Raw genomic sequence first — 21149 nt, forward strand, 5'->3', positions numbered from 1 at the left:
TGACGACAATTTGTTATCGGTCGCACCTATTGGGTGGGCGAAGCACTGCTACAACAACAACAACTAGAATAATGAGCTATAACGTAGCAAAAAATAATTTTTAATCAATTATATTTCACTTATCAAGTTTTATTGTAAGAGGGAATGGGGAGACTTTTTTTTTTTAACGGGCGCTGCCACGTGTTATGTAGAAAAGTAATTTATCTGAAATGAAATGTACAATTGAAGCTGACGCTGAGTATATAATGTTCGGTTACACCCGAACTTAATAGACACCTTTACTTGTTTAATTTGTGTTATTGTCGTTAACTTTTTCTTTTCATTTTATTGCAATGTAAGCATGGATATTGTTTATAATAAGTTATAAATTGTAACAGGGACAGTCGGCGTTATTTCCTAAAAAAGGTATTAACGTCTCGGGCTTTATCTCCCTCTACAAAATGAAATAAAGCCCGCGGGCGTTACTTCGTTTTGTCAGCGAGCGCTTTTTCTTTTATGGAAAAGAAATAAGGCCCGCGGAAGCTATATCCCAATAAAAGGAAACAAATTAAGGACAAGAAGTAAGGGAGTTTTAGTTTGGATGTAACCATGCATGAAATACTCAACTGCTAGCTTCTATGGTATGGGTTATTTTCATGTAGTTTTTTTATACTCAGCTGACTATGTGAGCTCTAGTATATTAACTTTGTTTGCATAACGGTAATCCGTAACGGCATAAACTAATCGAAATAGATATAGACTTATATATATCAAAATGATCTGGGCATCTTGATGAAATTTGGTATGTAGATTCCTGGGCGCTCATCTCAGATCGCTATTTAAAATGAACGAAATCGGACTACAACCACGCCAACTTTTTCGATATCGAAAATTTCGAAAAACCGAAAAAGTGCGATAATTCATTACCAAAGACGGATAAAGCGATGAAACTTGGTAGGTGCGTTGACCTTATGACGCAAAATAGATAATTAGTAAAATATTGGACAATGGCCGTGGCACCGCCCACTTTTAAAAGAAGGTAATTTAAAAGTTTTGGAAGCTGTAATTTGGTAGTCGTTGAAGATATCATGATGAAATTCGGTATGCACGTTACTGCTATTACTATATGTGTGCTAAATAAAAATTAGCGAAATCGGACGACGAACACGCCCACTTTAAAAAAAAAATTTTTTTTAAGTCAAATTTTAACAATATAAGTAAATTATGTCAACATTCAACTCCAGTAATGATATGGTGCAACAAAATACAAAAATAAAAGAAAATTTCAAAATGGGCGTAACTCCGCCCTTTTTCATTTAATTCGTCTAGAATACTTTTAATGCCATAAATTTACCAATCCTTGTGAAATTTGGTAGGGACATAGATTATATGACGATAACTGTTTTCTGTGAAAATGGTCGAAATCGGTTGAAGCCACGCCCAGTTTTTATACACAGTCGACCGTCCGTCCTTCCGCTCGGCCGTTAACACGATAACTTGAGCAAAATTCGATTTATCTTTACTAAACCTAGTCCACGTACTTACCTGAACTCATTTTATCTTGGTATAAAAAATGGCCAAAATCCGACTATGACCACGCCCACTTTTTCGATATCGAAAATTACGAGAAAATGAAAAAAATGCCATAATTCTATACCAAATATGAAAAAAGAGATGAAACATTGTAATTGGATTGGTTTATTGACGCAAAATATAACTTTAGAAAAAACTTTGTAAAAGGGGTGTGATACCTACCATATTAAGTAGAAGGAAAAGAAAAAGTTCGGCAGGGCGAAATCAAAAGCCCTTGGAATCTTGGCAGGAATACTGTTCGTGGTATTACATATATAAATAAATTAGCAGTACCCGACAGATGATGTTCTGGGTCACCCTGGCCCACATTTTGGTCGATATATCGAGAACGCCTTCACATATACAACTAAGGGCCACTCTCTTTTAAAACCCTCATTAATACCTTTAATGTGATACCCATATCGTACAAACACATTCTAGAGTCACTCCTGGTCCAACCTTATGGCGATATCTCGAAAAGGCGTCCACCTATAGAACTAAGGCCCACTACGTTTTAAATAATCATTAACACCTTTCATTGGATACCCATATCGTAAAAACGCATTCTAGTCACCCCTGGTCCACCTTTATGGCGATATCTCGAAATGGTGTCCACCTATAGAACTAAGCCCACTCCCTTTTAAAATACTCATTAACACCTTTCATTTGATACCCATCGTACAAACACATTCTTGAGTCACCCATGGTTCACCTTTATGGCGTCCACCTATAGAACTAAGGCCCACTCCTTTTTAAATACTCATTAACACCTTTTATTTGATACCCATATCGTACAAACACACATTCTAGAGTCACCCCTCGTCGACCTTTATGGCGATATCCCGAAATGGCGTCCATATAGAACTATGGCCCACTCCCTTTTAAAATACTCTTTAATACCTTCCATTTGAAACCCATGTCATACAAACACGTTCCAGGGTTACCGTAGGTTCATTTTGCTAAATGGTGATTTTCCCTTATTTTGTCTCCAAAGCTCTCAGCTGAGTATGTAATGTTCGGTTACACCTAGAGTTGGGTCGTTTCGTTCTGAACTTGTTCAATTGACCGGGTCTCTCAACTGAACAAGTGAACTAGATCTTCGATTTCGGTTCTATTTGTTCTTTTAGTTCATTTGTTCTTTTAATTCGTTTTATGTAATGTTATTCTTTCTCTCTTCTGGTTCGCGAACATTGTAAATTCATACATACATACGCAGAAATTCACAGTGAGCACGAATGTCGATGATGCCAGATATGTGTGGTCATCTTTGTGTGTGGCACTGCTACAACAATATATGTATGGACTATTTATGAAAAACATGTTTTGTAAGAAACTAATTATTACATTTATTAAACTTGAAAAGTTCATATTTACAATTTGGGTCTGTACTCTTTCAATTTCCTGGATCTTCCGAAATTTGTAACTTTTTTTGAAGTTAATTATACATATACATATTAACTTATTTATTCATAACACATTTAAATATACCTACACAAAGCATTGCTGCATACACACCCCCATCTATACTTGTTGGCTTTTTTCGCGGGTGCGAGCAGCAGTGAACAAATTTGCGTGAAAAAAGAAAAGAACAGATGAACAAAAAGAACAACTTTTTCGTTCATCTGAAAAAGAACGAAAGATTCGAATCTCTGAAAGAACGAAAAAGCACAACTCTAGTTACACCCGAACTTAGCCTTCCTTACTTGTTTTTTTTTTTGTGGTATGAGCGGTTGGGTCATATAAGTAAAGGAAAATTTCTTGAAATAATAGGCAAAAAAGATGTTTGATGATATTAACCTTTTGAAAAACGTGGAACCGAATAATGATTTATGTGAAGGTTGTTTTAATGGAAAACAAACTAGATTGCATTTCGAAAAATTTGAGAATAAAGATTATATAGACCGGCCGCTGTTTGTAGTTCATTCTGACGTTTGTGACCCTATAACACCTACTTCAATAGACGGGAAAAATTACTATGTTGTTTTCATTGATCAATACACGCACTATTGCGTAACGTATTTAATTTCTTACAAGTCTGATGTTTTCGCGGTTTTCAAAGATTTTGTCGCAAAAAGTGAAGCGTATTTCAATCTAAAGGTTGTAAATTTATACATTGATAATGGTGGAGAATATTTATCAACTGAGATGCGAGATTATTGTGTTCAAAAAGGTATTCGCTACCACTTGACAGTACCACATACTCCACAGTTATATAGTGTGTCCGAAAGGATGATAACAACAATAACAGAAAAAGCTCGTGCTATGGTGAATGGAGCAGAGTTGAATAAAAACTACTGGGGTGAAGCTGTGTTAACAGCGACCTACCTTATAAATAGAACTCCAACTAAAGCCCTGAAAAATAGTACGAAAACAACATATGAAATGTGGCACAAAAGAATTTAAAATATTTGAAAGTTTTCGGTTCGACGGTATACGTTCACAATAAAACAAGAAAAAGGAAATTTGATGAAAAATCGTGGAAGGGTATACTTGATGGATATGAACCGAATGGTTATAAAGTGTGGGATGTGGAAACTGAAAAATTCACGATAGCAAGAGACGTTATCGTAGATGAAAAAAATATGAAAAATTCTAGGACTGTATTTAAAAACGAGTCATCATCAAATGCCTCTGGGTCTCGCAATGAGACAAATATTGAATCAATCTTCCTGAATAAAAGTAAGGAGCGAAAATCTGTAAAGTGCCAAGCAGATAAACAGTCTAGTGATGTGGTAGTAAGTGAAGATAATACCGGCCCAGTTGGTACTGATGGAACTGTATCAGAATATGAGTATACAGGTGAACACAATAGTCAGCAGCGAGGTTCGAGTGAAGAAATGTCTGATATTGAAGTTAGGTGAAGTGATAGATTGAAAGCTCGTCCACTGAGAAAATATTCAGATGATCCATATTTATATAACTGTGTAATGAATGCAGATACTTGTTTAAGCCCCACTCCCAGTTCATTTGAAGAAATAAAAAACAGAAGTGATAGGTCTCATTGGGAAAATGCAATAAGGAATGAGCTTGATTCTCATTTATCTAACAAAACTTGGTCTTTTGTGCAAAGGCCTGAAAATAAAAATATTGTCGATTGTAAATGGGTTTTTACTTTGAAGCACGACGAATCAGGTAACCCAGTGAGGTATAAAGTCAGGGTTGTTGCTCGTGGCTTTACACAAGAGTTTCTAGTAGATTGCGATGAGACTTTTGCTCCAGTGGCCAGAATATCGAGCCTTCGAATTATGTTATCATTTTCTAATCAATTCAATTTAAAAGTTCACCACATGGACGTCAAAACTGCTTTTTAAATGGTGTGTTAAAAGAAGAAACCTATATGATGGTCCCCGAAGGTGTAGATATCATGTGAGAAGGGTAAAGTTTGCAAATTAAATAGAGCAATTTACGGTCTTAAGCAAGCCGCTAGATGTTGGTTCGAAGTTTTTGAACGGTCATTAAAGGAAATTGGCTTCGTAAACTCAGGTGTCGATCGTTGCATTTACATTCTTGACAATAATAATATCATGAAAAATATATATGTATGTGCTACTATACGCTGATGAATTGGTAATAGCAACAGCAGATGATGAAACTATTGGTAAATTTAAAAATTATTTAATGACTAAATTTAAAATGACTGATTTATTTGAAATTCGACATTTTATTGGCATAAAGATTGAAATAAAACATAATCAGATAGAATTAAGTCAATCTGCGTGTATTAGAAATGTTTTAAAGAAATTTAAAAAGGGAAGATTGTAAAACAGTTAGTACTCCACTTCCGAGTAAGCTTAATTATGAAGCACTAAATTCTCATGAAAAGTATGACGCGCCCTGCCGTAATCTAATTGGTTGTTTGATGTATATTATGACTTCCACACGACCAGATTTGAGTACAGCTGTAAACATTTTAAGCCGTTATAGCACTAAACAGAATATAGAATTATGGCAGTGTCTTAAGAGAGTTTGAAGATACCTTAAAGGTACTACTGATTTAAAACTTATTTATGTAAAGAACGCAAATTATAAAGACATGTTTACTGGTTACGTTGACTCCGACTGGGGTGGAAGCGGGAACAATCGGAGAAGTCCGACTGGTTATTTGTTTAAAACGTTTGAATCCTCTTTAATATTAATATTAAAACTTAGATTATTACAAATTATAAATACATTTTAATAATAATAGGATTTCTAGCGTTTGGGGTGTTGGAATGGATGAGATTCCGATCAGCACGGGAACTGGTGGTCCCAACGGGCGAGTTTTGGAGTCATCTCATTGGGAGGTTGGAAGGACGTGTTCTCAATCCTGCCCGATGCAAGACGTATGATTACACAGTTTTATTATTTATGCTGTCGGAATGCATTTGATTCCGGTCAACCCAAAAGCTAGCAGCTCAGCAGAATGAGCCACTCTTATCGGACGGTTGGAAAGGTAAGTTTCATGCCGCTGGGTGACTAGGGTCTCGAGATATAGACCAAAACGTGGACCCGGATACACCTAGAATGTGTTTTTAGATTATGGGTATCAAATTGAAGCTGTTAATGTGTGCTTTAGTACAGAGAAAGTTTTACACCGCTTTGTTAATAGGGTTTCGAGATATAGGCCAAAACATGGACCCGGATACCCCTAGAATGTGTGTGTATTATGGATATCAAATGAAAGCTGTTGCGAAGCCGAAATAAAGAAATGAATTGATAATACCCACATACCTATTTACATACGTCCTATTCGATTTGCCTGATATTTGGTATATAAATTTGCCTATATTAGTATTTACGATGCTTTTTTCGGCGAAGTAGACCAGAGACGAACTGGGACTGTGATTAGGACTAGGACTGGGACTGAGACTGAGACTCGGAGTGGGATTGGGACTGGGATTGAGACTCGGAATGGGACTGGAACAAAATAAATACCCACCCTATGGGACTGGTAATAAGATATTAAGAAGAATGAGAAAAACTTGAGAGAAGAGAAAAGAGAGAAGGAGACTGCGAAAGAGATAGAATGAGACGAATATGGAGATAGATGAAGCGAAAATTACGGAGGGAGGAGTGAATACAAAGATTAGGAAAAAGTGTAGAGGGGCGAGGGCAGAGTTAGACGGAAAAAGCTTATTAAAATGTATGCAGATAGACCAAATTTAGGGCAGAACAACGTCTTCCGGATATGCTAGTTAATTATAATATATCATTGTTGTAGGAATATACGTGATTCACATGAACACTCCAACTGTTTGTCTGGGACGATATTTTCAGGAATTCTTTCCCAATTTGATTGCGAGCGATATATGCATATGACCTGATGCATAAGGTTCCTCTGTGTCTATTTGGATTGCCATGTACGCTCAAGGATCAGTTAACATGAAATACAGATACAGAAACATTTTATCTTATTGCAATATTCTAATAAACTTTTTTTGAAGGTATTTAAGTTTTCACAATTTTTAACATGGTTAGGTAGTTCATTAAAACATTTCAGGCCTTTGTAAAATATATTTTGCTTGTCCATTTCTGTTTTGAGAAGAGGTAATCTAAAATTATTATTTTCTGCTGGAACACGAGAAAACAAACTTCTGTGGCAGCTTCATCTACTGAAGCTGAGTACATGGCACTTTTTGAAGCAGTTAGAGAGGCTTTATGGTTAAGATCTTTACTGAAAAGTATGGAAATCAAATTTAACGAACCATTTAAGATTTTCGAAGACAATCAAGGTTGTATAAATATAGCAAATAATCGCTCATGCCACAAAAGATCCAAACATATTGATATTAAATATCACTTTTCAAGGGAACAGATAGAAAATAAAACAATAAAAATTGAGTATATCCCCACAGAAATGCAGCTTGCCGATATATTAACAAAACCATTAGCTGCAGCATGTTTTCTTGATTTGAGAAGCCAGATGGGACTTGATGACAACAGTAACAATATAAGTTAAATTAGTGATAAGTTATTGGTCTGATTGGATTTTCTGGGTTTTCCCAATCCCCGCAACAAATGTTGGATCATGATATTGTAACCTCCCAGTATTTACAACTTGCCTCAATGAATACATTTGTCTTTAATTATTTTTGTTTCTATTGTAATAATCAATGTATTTTTGAGGAGGTGTGTTGCATTTCCATTCTTTTATGTTGACTAAAGACATAAATAAGCTACCCTGTGGGGTTCGCGAACTAAAGCAAAAATACAATGATTAGAAAGATACAACTATATGAATTATTTTCTTTTTAAAACTGTCTGCACTGTTCCCTTATACGATGTCTATTGCACTTTGTGTTGTTTGAATTATTATTCCGTTGAATGTGGTATACGAGGAAAGTTGTAAGAAAGAAAAGACAAATATTGAATTAAAGAACAATTTTGTTCAAATTTAATAAAACTTATTTTATTAAATAAATTAGTATAAAATACTAACAGCTTTCCTCACTTTCGTGGACTTTTACACACGACTCCACCCTCGAAAGCGAAATCAGTGATGCAAAATCCTTTAGTAGGTTCTAGGGGCATAAACACTCCTTTGAAATGATTCTTAGCTCATACTTAAGTTGAGGATATATGTACGTATGAGAAGGGTTTGAAAAATCCCTTTGGCCTACATTCAAACATCTGTTGATTTTCACACTTCATCCTTCAACACCCAAGTCTCCCGGTTTGACATTTCCTAAAGTTGGCGGTCCTATCCAAAACTAGTCCCTTGGAGTGAATCACATTGATTATAGCCTATCAACCCAGTTTAAATATCACCTACACGTTACGGCTCCTTTTACAAATGTGAATACGTAGGCTGGTGAGGCTTTGTCCTTCGCAAGAACACTCAATGTGGTGAAGCAAAAGCTTTCCCCAAGACAGTGGAACTAATGACCGTGTGTGCCCCTACCCTAACGTAGTGGACAGTGGAACTAGTCTGAAAACTGAAGCTACGCGGTCATCCATAATGAGCCCTTATATCAGAAGGCCGAAAAACAGCAGTTAACATCTTTCAACTTAAAGTCGGTCGACTTCCATTCTAAAATATCGTTTTGATTTTAACGAAGACTATTGAAATCAATTTTGTGAACACAAACGTCTGCAATCTTTAGCCTACATTTTAAAAATTTTATCAAGGCTCCTTGTAAAATTTTAATTATGTAGATGCGCCGAGGATTATACGATTTCCACCCATTACGCAATGCCATCCACTTAGACTGTTATGATTTTGAAGGCGGCATCCTTGGCCGAATAGTCACTCCCTAACGTTTCAAGTTGTTTCTCTGGTGTAGCTGGGCAGCATAGCGCGACAAAAGCAACCGTTGAAAAGTCTTCGGATCTACACCTAGAGCTTCTAAGAAAGTGACGTCGGCGAAGGTATGAGTTCGAAGTCGCAGTCCTATGCTTCTGTACTGGCATATGGTGTGAGGCTCAGGAGGCGTGGTAGCGACTGGTGGTAGGGATTGCTACTGTTCGCACATCGGGAATTGTAGCTCTTAAAAACAGCCGAAAAAACTGGAGGCGCCCTGTGCCACGAGAGTCATGAGTATTTATTTATTTATTTATTTATTTGTTAGTCTACAAATTTACAATTAATCAGACTAAATATGAATGAATGAATGAATATAAATGCGGATTACAGTTTAAAATTAACAAGCATACATAGTGAGCAAAATTATATTATAAAATATGTATATACATATATTATTGAATCAGTTGTCGGGATGGACTGTGATGCCGAGCAACGGAATTGATTATCAGTGCTGTCGGAATGGACGTGATTTCGAGCAGCTGATGTATATTTAACACACAATGAGTAGGGCTGCGAGGTGTGGGAGGTTGGAAAGGACGTGATTCCAAGCCACCCGCCCAAAATAACTGGAGCAGGTAACAGATTTAGTTTAACATGTGATTTTGATTTGTTATGAGTTCAAGGCAGTGAGTATATATTTTTTTATACTGTAAAGTGTGTAGCAAGTATCAATATTATTGCAGTGATTATTGAAATCTTGGCACAGACAACGAAGAGGTTCATGCATTTGAAAATTCGATCTACATGTATTTAAATATAGCGGTTGGAAATACCGAGAGGGCCTAAAAGGGACATTAAACATCACCTCGCCAAGCAGAAATGGACTGTTTATCATCCCCCTTAATAGTTTTACTATAAATAAAACGCCAGGCATCTCCCTACGGCTCTGTGTTGAAGGCAGCTGTAAAAGTTTTAACCGGCTGCAATAGGGCGGTAGGTTCCTTGATGGATCCCAGGGCAAATGATTTAAAGCAAAGAGCAAAAATTGCTTCTGGACCGATTCCAATTTTTCGCTATGAACCTGATAATGCGGGTTCCAGATAATGGAAGCATATTGCAATATAGGTCTTGCTAACGATAAAAAAAGAGTTTTAGTGACATAGGGGTCATTGAATTCCTTTGACCACCTTTTTACGAAAGCCAAAGTGCCTTTAGCCCTATTCACACACGATTCGATATGTAATTTGAAGTCCAGTTTAGGGTCCATTATAACGCAAAGGTCAGTAAAGTTTGTGACTTGCTTAATGATATAATCGCCTATCATGTACTGATAGGTTTTAAAAGATTTCCTCGTAAAACACATAAACTTGCACTTCGGTAAATTTAGTGACATGACGATCACGTCACACCACTCAACCAGGTTATTCAGATCCAATTGAATAAGTGCCCTATCTTCAGGTGAGCGAATGGGCATAACCAGTTTGACATCGTCAGCGTACATCAGCGGTATGCAGCGCTTCAAAACATTTGGGAGGTCATTAATGAAGAGAAGAAACAACACTGTACCAAGGTGACTGCCCTGTGGAACTCCAGAAGATACATTGATGAATTCAGACAAGCAATTGTTAAACACGAAGGTTTGCTTTCTACCTACCAAGTACGAAGAGACCCAAGAGAGAAGCCGTGATGGAAAACCCAATCGATCGAGTTTTAGTAGGAGTAAGGAATGGGAAACTTTATCAAACGCCTTACTGAAATCAGTGTAAATGACATCAACTTCGCAATTCGTCCTTAAATTATTGGATACGAGGGTTGTGAACTCCAGCAAGTTAGACACAATGGACTTTCCCCGGCAAAAGCCATTTTGTGACAGGTCTACTGCCAAAGATACTGCAAAAGCCAGTTGATTTGTGACAACTGATTCAAATAGTTTTGGAATAGCACAAAGTTTGGCTATTCCTCTATAGTTTGTGACACAAGATCTACTCCCACTTTTATAAAGTGGTATTATAAACGACTCCTTCCACTTTTTAGGGAAATCCCTTGCCTCAAAGAGGCATTAAATAAGCAGGTAAGGGGTTGACAAAGAAATTGAGCGCAAGTTCTCGGCACAACAGATGGTATTTCATCAGGTCCACTGGAGTAGGAAATTTTCAGACTTTCCAGATGCCTTAGAACCTCATCTGTATGAATATATGGGATACCTACTGAGTTAAGCGAAGGTAACATGTATTGATAATCCACCGGAGGGGAGTCAGGGATAGTCGAGTAATTAGATTTAAAAAAGTCAGCAAACATATTTGCAATCTCGGAGTCAATACTAGAAATCCGATCGTTATACTTCATTAGAGAAGGAAACCCTTTAATTTTTCTTTTGGAGTTGACGAAGGAATAAAATGTTTTTGGATTGGAAGAGATCCGATGCTTAATCTTCATCAGATAATTCTTATAGCATCTTATCTGTAGCCTGTTGTACTTAATGCGCAAGATGGAGTATGCAGCATAGTCACTATTAGTGCCAGATAATTTGAAACGCTTGAAGAAGCGTGTTTTTTTTTGTTTTTTAGATAATTAAGTTCTTTAGAGCTCCAAGCAGTAGCTGGAGATGCTGAGGAGGTTTTGGAAAAAGGCACACATTTGAGGAATATCGCATGTAAAACGTTGGTGAAATGGACGGAGCTCGCTTCAATATCTCCATCGTACTCAGGCCACTTTATTTTAGAGACTTCGTCGATTAGTAAAGACCAATTGGCCTTCCTAAACAGAAACCGGCCCGAAGACGCATTCGGATCGGTAGTACTCCGCACCGGTAAGCTAAGACAATCCAGGTAAATTGAAAGTGCTGGATGATAAACATCCTCAGGCAATACCACTGGATCACATCGAGTAACAGAACAATTCGATATGTCGTCTGAAAAAATCAAATCAAGATATTTGCCAAATTTATTATGAATTCTGGTAAGTTGATAAAGACCAATGTCTGCAAGGTCAATTAAAAACTCGTAGAATACAACATTACAAGCAGTGGGAACTAGCATTCCGTCAATGAAATTCCACGACACAAAGGGCAGATTAAAATGGCCAGCCGCTAAGACAGAATCAAAAGACCTTGACATAGCAAATATAAATTTCAATAGGGAAGAATGTTTTAAATATTGTCACGGATATTAGCATCACTAAGCTGCAGCCCAGAGAGATGTCACACACAGATGCATTTACTTATACGCCTATGTGTACTCGAGAGACTGTAAACTACAAACATTCACATCAATAATTCAATCATTATGTATCTACATAAACGAATAAATAATTGCGTCTACACATATGTACGTATACGAGCAGTGGAGCGGCAATGCACAAACACATGCATATATCTTATCTGAGTTGTCACAAGAGAGGGCAATAATTTGTGCACGTAGTTGTGGCTGGCGATTTTGTAGCCGAAACCAACTAGTAAGTTCTGGAATGGAAAAGCCTAGAAGTATGCAATTAGAAATCAAAAAGTATAAAAGGCGCGACAGTAAAGGCGAGGAGTTTGAGTTTGATTTGAGTTGTCAAGCAGTTACGACTAAGACGATATCTAGCGAGCAATAGCAGTATTATTTTGAATAGTGGAGTTTCATTTGAGCTATCAGTTTGGTTATTAAGCTATTCGTTGCACGGTTTGAGTGTTATTGTGAAGTATTTTAATAAAGGCAATTTTTCCATTATTCAATATTGGAGTTATTTATTCAACAGTTTAGCGATACGAACCTAGCAAAAGGGCAAATAAGAGGAATTTGCAGCAAATTCGTTACAATTGATGTCAGAAGAGGAATTGTTGAATAAATTCCAGAGGACTACAAGGACATGGCAAAGTTCAGTGAATTGAAGATCCAGCAACTGAAGAAGGAGTTGGAGAGCCGTGGATTGAATACAACCGGCAATAAGATCGAATTTCAAGCACGGCTACGAGAGGTAATGGAGTTGGAAGGAATTGATGTGGACGAGTATGTCTTTTATCCTGATGTGGAAGAGCCAGCGACTAAATTGGAAGAGAAGATAGAGACTCCGAATCCATTGGCGAGTGTAGACACTAACGCGACACTAGCAGTGCTGAAGCAAATGTCGTCACAAATATCAACCGATATGTCAACACAGCTCGAAGTGCAAAAGACAGATATAACATCTCAACTGGAATCACAGGAGAACCGTATAACATCGAAGATTGAGGCAAAAGAAACGCGTATGTCAGAAATGTCGACACAGATAACATCTAAGATGGAAACACAATTGGAAGAACAGAAGACATATTTGGCATCTCAACTGGAAGCGCAAGAGGCACGTATATCTGAAATGTCGGCACAAATTTCGGAACAGGTATCATCGCAGCTCTTTGTGAAACTGGAAGAGCAGGATGCAAAAATTTTACAACTCGAGGACAAAATTGATGCCGAAATAGAAGCGTTAAAAGGTCGTATGGAGCAGTTACAACTAAACCGCCCAGCTGTTTCAGCAAGCAATCCAAAGGTAAAAACACCATCATTTGACGGTTCTGTTCCTTTCCAGGTCTTCAAGCTACAGTTTGAGAAGACCGCAGCAGTGAACAAATGGAATGCGGAAGATAAAGTTGCTGCACTGTTCGTGGCATTGAAAGGGCCTGCAGCGGAAATCTTACAGACGATTCCAGAGTACGAACGGAACAGTTATGAAACATTGATGGCTGCTGTAGAACGACGTTATGGAAGCGAGCATAGGAAACAGATATTCCAAATTGAGTTGCAAAACCGTCACCAAAGAGCGAATGAGACTTCGCAGGAGTTTGGCTCGGATGTTGAAAGGCTAGCTCATCTCGCAAATGCGGACGCACCCGTGGAATACACCGAGAGGGTAAAAATCCAGAGTTTCATAAATGGCATACGGACGCACCCGTGGAATACACCGAGAGGGTAAAAATCCAGAGTTTCATAAATGGCATACGGGACGTGGAAACGAAGCGAGCTACATACGCAAACCCAAAGCTGACATTTGCTGAAACGGCATCACATGCATTGACTCAGGAAACGGCCTCACTATTGAGTAAACCAGCATACAAAGCTCATCGTGTGGAAGTGGAAACACCAGATTGGGTAGACACAATTTTGGAGGCACTGAAGGGATCACAACAGAAAAATGCCGGAGTTATTAAATGTTTCAAGTGCGGCAACCCAGGTCATATTGCACGACATTGCAGCAGCGGTCCCAATAGCTCCAACAATGTGGGTGGTCGTAAACGCAGAGCAGAAGGTGATGAGCAAATCTCCAAGACCACTCAATCGTTAAACTAAATCGAGTCAGCCGCAAGGGGCGACAGCTGGCTCCCGCAATTGAATGCCCCATAATCTCTATCTCGCAGATTGGAGGAAGATCGAGCAATCTTACTGTTGGAGGACATGTGGACGGAAAGGAACGTTTACTGACTTTAGATACGGGTGCATCTCATTCCATCATTCGAGCGGATTTAGTCAACAAAAAGATAAGACCATTGCTTGGAGCAAGATTACGTACAGCCACGGGAGAGGACACCCAGGTAATTGGAGAAGTAGAATGTGAAGTCGGAATTGGGAACGTCACGGTAATACACAATTTTATAGTGGCAGAAATTGTTGATGAAATCATAATTGGAGTGGACTTCTTAATCGACCAGGGCATCAAGATCGACATGCAAAGTAAGACGATGCGATATAAAAACATGGATGTACCACTTAATTTCGGCTACGAGAGAGGCTACAGCAGTAAACGAGTGCTGGTGGAAGAGAGTCAGCAAATACCACCAAACTCCGAAGCAGTCATCTGGGAAAAGGTTGATGGAGATTGTGGGACAAACAAATTGTGGGTTGTCGAAGCAGCAAACAAATCAGCACTAAACATACTTGTAAGAAAAACCCTGGCCATGACAAAACAAGATGGACGTATTCCGGTAAGAGTACTCAATGAGTTCAAGTCACCACTCAAACTGACTAAAGGAGCTATTTTGGGAAGATGCCAAGAGGCTGAAGTAGTTATTAACTGTGAACAGCTCCAGGAACACGTTTCAGCTAGTAATACTGATCTTTCAAATGACATCACGGCATGGACGCAGGGGCTAGAGGAAGCATATCAGAGTAAGGCAAAACAACTGCTCCTAAAGTACGCAAACATATTTGACCAGGATGATTCTAAACCAGGCCGCACCAACGTTGTGAAACAACAAATTGACACTTGAAATGCGAGGCCGATCCGTCAAGCTCCACGTAGTGTTCCACTGGCGAAGCGGGAAGTTGTGAGTCAAATCATTCAAGAAATGAGCGACAGCGGTGTCATCGAACCATCAGCTAGTCCATGGAGCTCACCGGTAGTACTTGTAAAAAAGAAGGATGGAAAAATGAGGTTTTGCGTGGACTACCGGAAGTCGAATGACGTAACGAAAAAGGATAGCTACCCATTGCCAAGAATTGACGACACTCTGGACTCGCTATCTGGTACGAAATGGTTTTCCACACTGGACTTGAAAAGCGGCTACTGGCAAGTTGAAGTGAAGGAGGAAGATAAAGAGAAAACAGTCTTCGGTGTGGGCGATGGTCTTTGGCAATTTACAGTGATGCCTTTTGGACTTTGTAATGCACCAGCTACTTTTGAGAGACTCATGGACCAGGTACTGAAAGGACTACATTGGAAAACATCTTTGGTGTACCTGGACGACATCATCGTATTGGCAAGAATTTTGATGAACATCTTGAGAACTTGGAGGAGGTTTTCCAGAGAATAGCTGGCGCTGGTCTGAAGTTAAGTCACAAAAAGTGTGCGCTGTTTAAAAAGGAAGTAAATTATTTGGGTCACAAGGTAACGACAGAGGTCATCTGCACTGCGAACGAAAAGATAGAGGCTGTAAAGGATTGGCCAATACCACAGAACCTACATGAATTGAGAAGTTTTCTTGGGCTGTGCACATATTACCGCCGATTTGTACCAAATTTTTCCAGGGTAGCCCATAGCCTCCATGAGCTTACAAGAAAAAAAAAGCTTTCGAATGGAAGAAGGAGCAAGAAGTGGCTTTCCAAACATTGAAGGAGCGTTTGTGCACTGCCCCAATGTTAGCATATCCGATTCCAGGAGCAACATTTATTCTAGATACAGGCGTTTTATCACAGCTGGTCGATGGACAGGAAAAGGTAGTTGCATATTACAGCCGCTCGATTGGAAAACCAGAGAGGAACTACTGCGTTACGCGGAGAGAGCTGTTGGCATTGGTAGAGTGCATTAAACATTTTCACAAATACCTCTACGGCCAGCGATTCCGTGTCAGGACAGATCACGCAGCGTTGAAATGGCTTCTGCAGTTCCGTAATCCGGAGGACAATTGGCACGGTGGATCGAGCGACTACAAAGCTATGACTTTTCCATTGAGCATCGAAAAGGTAGTACCCATGGAAATGCTGATGCAATGTCACGAAGACCATGTAGTTTGGAATGCAAGCACTGTTCAAAGGCCGAGGCTAAAGAAGACATTATAGATGTCCGGCTAATGACTATAACGTGTACGGATGAATGGGACAAGGAACAACTAAGGAAGTGTCAGCTAGAAGATACAGATCTGTCACATGTTATGCAAGGGCTAGAACGAAACGAAAGACCCAGCAGAGAGGAGATGTCAGCAGAGAGTCCCATTGCGAAGTCATATTAGGCACAGTGGAACAGTTTAGAATTGATATCCGGTTGCTTGCATCGAGTATGGGAGAGTGAGGATGGTCAATGCAAGAAGAAACTGATAGTTGTTCCCAGAAAGAGGATTCCTGGCGTGCTCAGCGAGCTGCACAATGGTTCAAGTGGAGGTCATCTTGGAATCACGAAGACACTAGAGAAAATTAAGCAGAGATTCTATTGGGTTTGTTGCCGTCAGTTGGTCACCGAGTGGATTGCCAATTGCGAGGTATGCAACAGACCGAAAGGGCCCAAAACCCGAAGTTATGGCCAGATGAAGCAGTATATTTCAGGTGCACCATTTGAAAGGATCGCCATGGATGTCGCAGGTCCATTTCCTACTAGCAACCGCGGAAACAAATACGTACTGGTGGTTATGGATTATTTCAGTAAATGGCCAGAGGTATATCCAATCCCAAACCAAGAAGCAGAAACAGTAGCAGAAGTGGTTAAAAACGAATGGGTTGCAAGGTATGGTGTACCAATGGAGTTACATTCTGACCAAGGCAGGAATTTTGAATCAGCTGTGTTCCAAGAAATATGCAAGAAGTTGGGCATTCGAAAAACACGGACAACTGCATTGCATCCTCAGTCCTATGGTATGGTGGAACGTTTCAATAGAACATTGGAGGAGCATTTAAGGAAAGTAGTAGACAAGTACCATAAGGACTGGGATATACACATATCATTATTCTTGATGGCCTACCGATCGGCAGTACATGACACAACGGGCCAAACTCCCGCAAAGGTAATTTTTGGCAATGACCTTCGACTGCCAGCTGATTTGAAGTATGGGATAGATGCCGATGCGGAGACGAATGTTAAGAAATCCACTGATGTCTTGGAAGAAGAGCTGAGAGAGATACAGGATCTGGTAAGGCAACGAGCAAAGATTATGAGTGACAAGATGAAAGCGAGGTACAATAAAGCAATTAATTCGGAAGGGTATCAGGAAGGAGATTTGGTGCTGCTATACAACCCACAACGAAAAAAAGCTTTGTCCCCGAAATTGCAGTGTAACTGGGAAGGCCCATACAAAGTTGTAAAACGGATCAACGATGTAGTGTACCGCATACAAACCACTACCAAAGCACGAACCAAAATGAAAGTGGTTCATTTGGAAAGATTAGCAGCGTTTAGATCGAGAGATTTGTCTGATCGGGACATCAATAATTCAATCATTATGTATCTACATAAACGAATAAATAATTGCGTCTACACATATGTACGTATACGAGCAGTGGAGCGGCAATGCACAAACACATGCATATATCTTATCTGAGTTGTCACAAGAGAGGGCAGTAATTTGTGCACGTAGTTGTGGCTGGCGATTTTGTAGCCGAAACCAACTAGTAAGTTCTGGAATGGAAAAGCCTAGAAGTATACAATTAGAAATCAAAAAGTATAAAAGGCGCGACAGTAAAGGCGAGGAGTTTGAGTTTGATTTGAGTTGTCAAGCAGTTACGACTAAGACGATATCTAGCGAGCAATAGCAGTATTGTTTTGAATAGTGGAGTTTCATTTGAGCTATCAGTTTGGTTATTAAGCTATTCGTTGCACAGTTTGAGTGTTATTGTGAAGTATTTTAATAAAGGCCATTTTTCCATTATTCAATATTGGAGTTATTTATTCAACAGTTTAGCGATACGAACCTAGCAAAAGGGCAAATAAGAGGAATTTGCAGCAAATTCGTTACAATATATAAAAATATCTGACTGGGGCGGAATATAAGACGCAACAAAATATTTATAAGTAGATAAAAGTTTAACTCGCACGCAGAGGATTTCAACATCAGAAGAATCATCGAAGTACACTTCCTCAGCAGAGAACCTGGTATGTACGGCGATTAACACGCCTCCACCAACTCTGTTTCGTCGGTCTTTTCTAAAGATCTCATAAGAATCTGCTAATATCTCAGAGTTAAACACAATTGGTTTCAACCATGTCTCAGTAAAAACCAAAATCATAACAGAGTTCATGACTACGGAGAAAAAGACCATTAATAGCAACCGTAAGTCTCATTTGTGCGTGACCGCCAAGGACCCACAAATGATTTAAAGAAATTCTGTTCGCGACGATTATTAGGAGTTAACCCCAGGTGAAACTACGCTTTGCAGGAGATATACAGACAAAAGTATGAACATTTTATGTATCCCAATTACTTTTCAGCAGACGCAGCAGTACCAATTCCAAAAACCGGGGTTAGGTGACCCCAAGCTCCTCATGGAACTTCGGGGTGGGGAGGGAGGGAATGGCCTGAAGGTTTAATGTGGCCATATAAATCGTTCCCGAGGTGGTCGGGCTAGCACCTTAATGGTGCTGTGGTACCGGAGCGTACCGGATCTGTATCCGGCAAAGGACCACCACATCGATAACACTCCCCAAAGCCCGGGGTAAGGTTCGAAACCTCTCTGGAGCAAACGAACGAGGGACAATCCCTCCGCAAGGAGCTAATCCTGAAATTTTTTGAACGGTCTGCGAGATCTTGAGGCAAAAAACCCGGATCTTTCCGAAATGGCCAACACGTCGACTTCCTTAAATACATACAAACAAACCCTTTCCTAAATATTATCTTTTTAAATAGAAAAATCAAGCTTTTTAAAGAAAGAACAACGGCGTACGCCGCCGCCGCCGGTATATAATAGAGCCTACGCCGCCGCCGCCGATAAAGTGATCGGCGTAAAGCTCTAATGTGGGGACATATTGTATCGATGTGACTAAATTTCTCTAAATTGTGCCGACTTTAACATTAAATAAAAATCTGGTTAGTATACTAACCATCCAAACTAAAAGACTGAATAGACTTCGTCCATGTTTTTCAGGTTTGGTATTTATGATAATAAATCGGTTTGCGAAATTTTGTGGCCATCACTTCAATTGTTTTTAATTTAGAAACAATAAATTTATTTTATCAGAAGTGAGCAGTGCTCTGCCCATTTTTTTATAATTTCTAGTACATGTTTAATAGTCGCCACTTCAATTCACATGAAACTTCGGATTGTAACTGCATTATTAACTGAATAATCTTTTTTGAGTGTTTTCCAAAATATTATAATACTCGTATATGACGTGGCACCACCTAATTTTTATCAAAAATTGTCAAAAGTAGTATCAAAAGACGCGTCTCGACCTCCTTTTTAGGAACCCGAAAGCGGAAATCAAAAATTTTATTTCTATCGAAATATATTTACAAAAAAAACGTAAAATGACCCCCCAAATATGGGGCCCGATCCATAGTTTTTTTGCACAGAACACCTTTCTGCGTTGGCGGCCTTCGGCCGCGAGTTAAAAAAATAACCCTGGGTGGCTCCGACACCGGTTTAGGAATCAAAACTAAATGCGCACAGAACACCTTTCTGCATTGGTGTGTGTGTGTGTACACCAAGTCTGACAAAAAACAACAAACACATAAAAATTTGATCCAATTTTTTGCTTATATCATTTGACAGAAATAAAAATTTTAATATTCGCTTTCGGATTCTAAAAACGGAGGCCGAGACGCGTCTTTTGCTACCACCTTTGATAATTTTTGTTAAAAATTAGGTGGTGCACCGTCTTGTAAAACGTTACCATTTTGGACGTGTTGTAGGAGTTTTTAGCTAACCTAAAGAGTAACCACAATTTTAAAATTCGAGCTCTGCTTAAATAATTAACTTCGTTGAACTTGCCTTGCCATAGCGACATCCAAAGCCTCAGATAGGTTTGCTGTTAGCAGGCTGCAAAAATTTAATTAGCATGGGCGCTATCAATGAGTCACACAAATATTTTAACGTTCATACTTTCACTTCGAAAATTTCTGTTAATGCAAATAATATCAACATGAAAAGCTTCCTTAATAAGGCAGAACTCTTTTTGAAAATGAATCAACATAAAATAATGAATGAACAAATATGTACACGGGCGATACAAAAAAATAAAATAAACCAACGCTACCGAACACATTAATATACATAACACAAATGCAACAATGTCAACTGAATTTTACCATGATGTGTATTCTTCGCTGTTGCTCTTCTTTAGAAACGCCACGACGGACTGCATAGAACGAACTGATTATGCTTCCGAAAATTGTGCTGCCTTTGAGGTGCTGGGTTCTTGATTTATATATGTACTTGTGTATTCTGCTTGTTAATTGGCTGCACACTTTTGTTTTGCGTTACAACAAATATGCGCCTATTCCACAATTTTTTTCGAATAAAATTTTTTTTTTCAATGTTTTTGCAGAGAACGTTTTGTTTTTTTATGGATGACTTGGTTGTAACCACAAATAAATGTATAATTTAGAAAATATAATGTGATATGTGTTAAATTCGAATTCGAAGTAATTATTTATTACAAAATTCAACTGGCTCCAAAATCGCCCAACGTTATCCAAAAACAATAAACACGATTTTTTTTTAATAGATTTTTGCCAAATGGAAGAAAGTAAATTTAATAACAGCTGGAACAAATGTCAAACATTTTTTGTTTTGCGTTTTTGTTGTCGTTGACGAATTTGGAGAACAAAACGTAGTTTCCAAAACAGTGAGCACCTGTCAAATCAAGGCAGCAGACATGATGAGATGATGCCACCTTGATGGACTGGGTTGTGTTATTACCTATGTAAATACAAGAGCTCTGTTATATGTTGGAAAATATTGTTACGAATATTAGCAAAACTAAGGAGTGCTGCCGTCTC

At 38.8% G+C, this 21149-nt stretch overlaps 1 protein-coding gene across 3 annotated transcripts in view; it reads right to left on the reverse strand.

Moving 5' to 3' along the window:
- Nucleotides 1–20893, reverse strand: part of Naa80 (N-alpha-acetyltransferase 80) — a 56112-nt gene extending 35219 nt beyond the window's left edge. The window contains exons 1-2 of one of the 3 annotated variants that reach the window (XM_067760663.1): nucleotides 20457–20893; nucleotides 20140–20267 (exon numbers count right to left, since the gene is read on the reverse strand). Coding sequence is in view for 1 of the 3 variants with exons in the window: in XM_067760664.1 (XP_067616765.1) it covers nucleotides 20457–20459 (3 nt within the window). In the remaining 2 variants the exon portion in view is untranslated. The remainder of the gene's footprint in view (nucleotides 1–20139; nucleotides 20268–20456) is intronic. The other 2 variants (XM_067760662.1, XM_067760664.1) reach the window with 2 other exon arrangements.
- Between the last annotated feature and the right edge of the window lie 256 nt (nucleotides 20894–21149).

Source organism: Eurosta solidaginis, chromosome 1, assembly GCF_040869045.1.
Source record: "Eurosta solidaginis isolate ZX-2024a chromosome 1, ASM4086904v1, whole genome shotgun sequence".
NCBI lineage: Eukaryota > Metazoa > Arthropoda > Insecta > Diptera > Tephritidae > Eurosta > Eurosta solidaginis.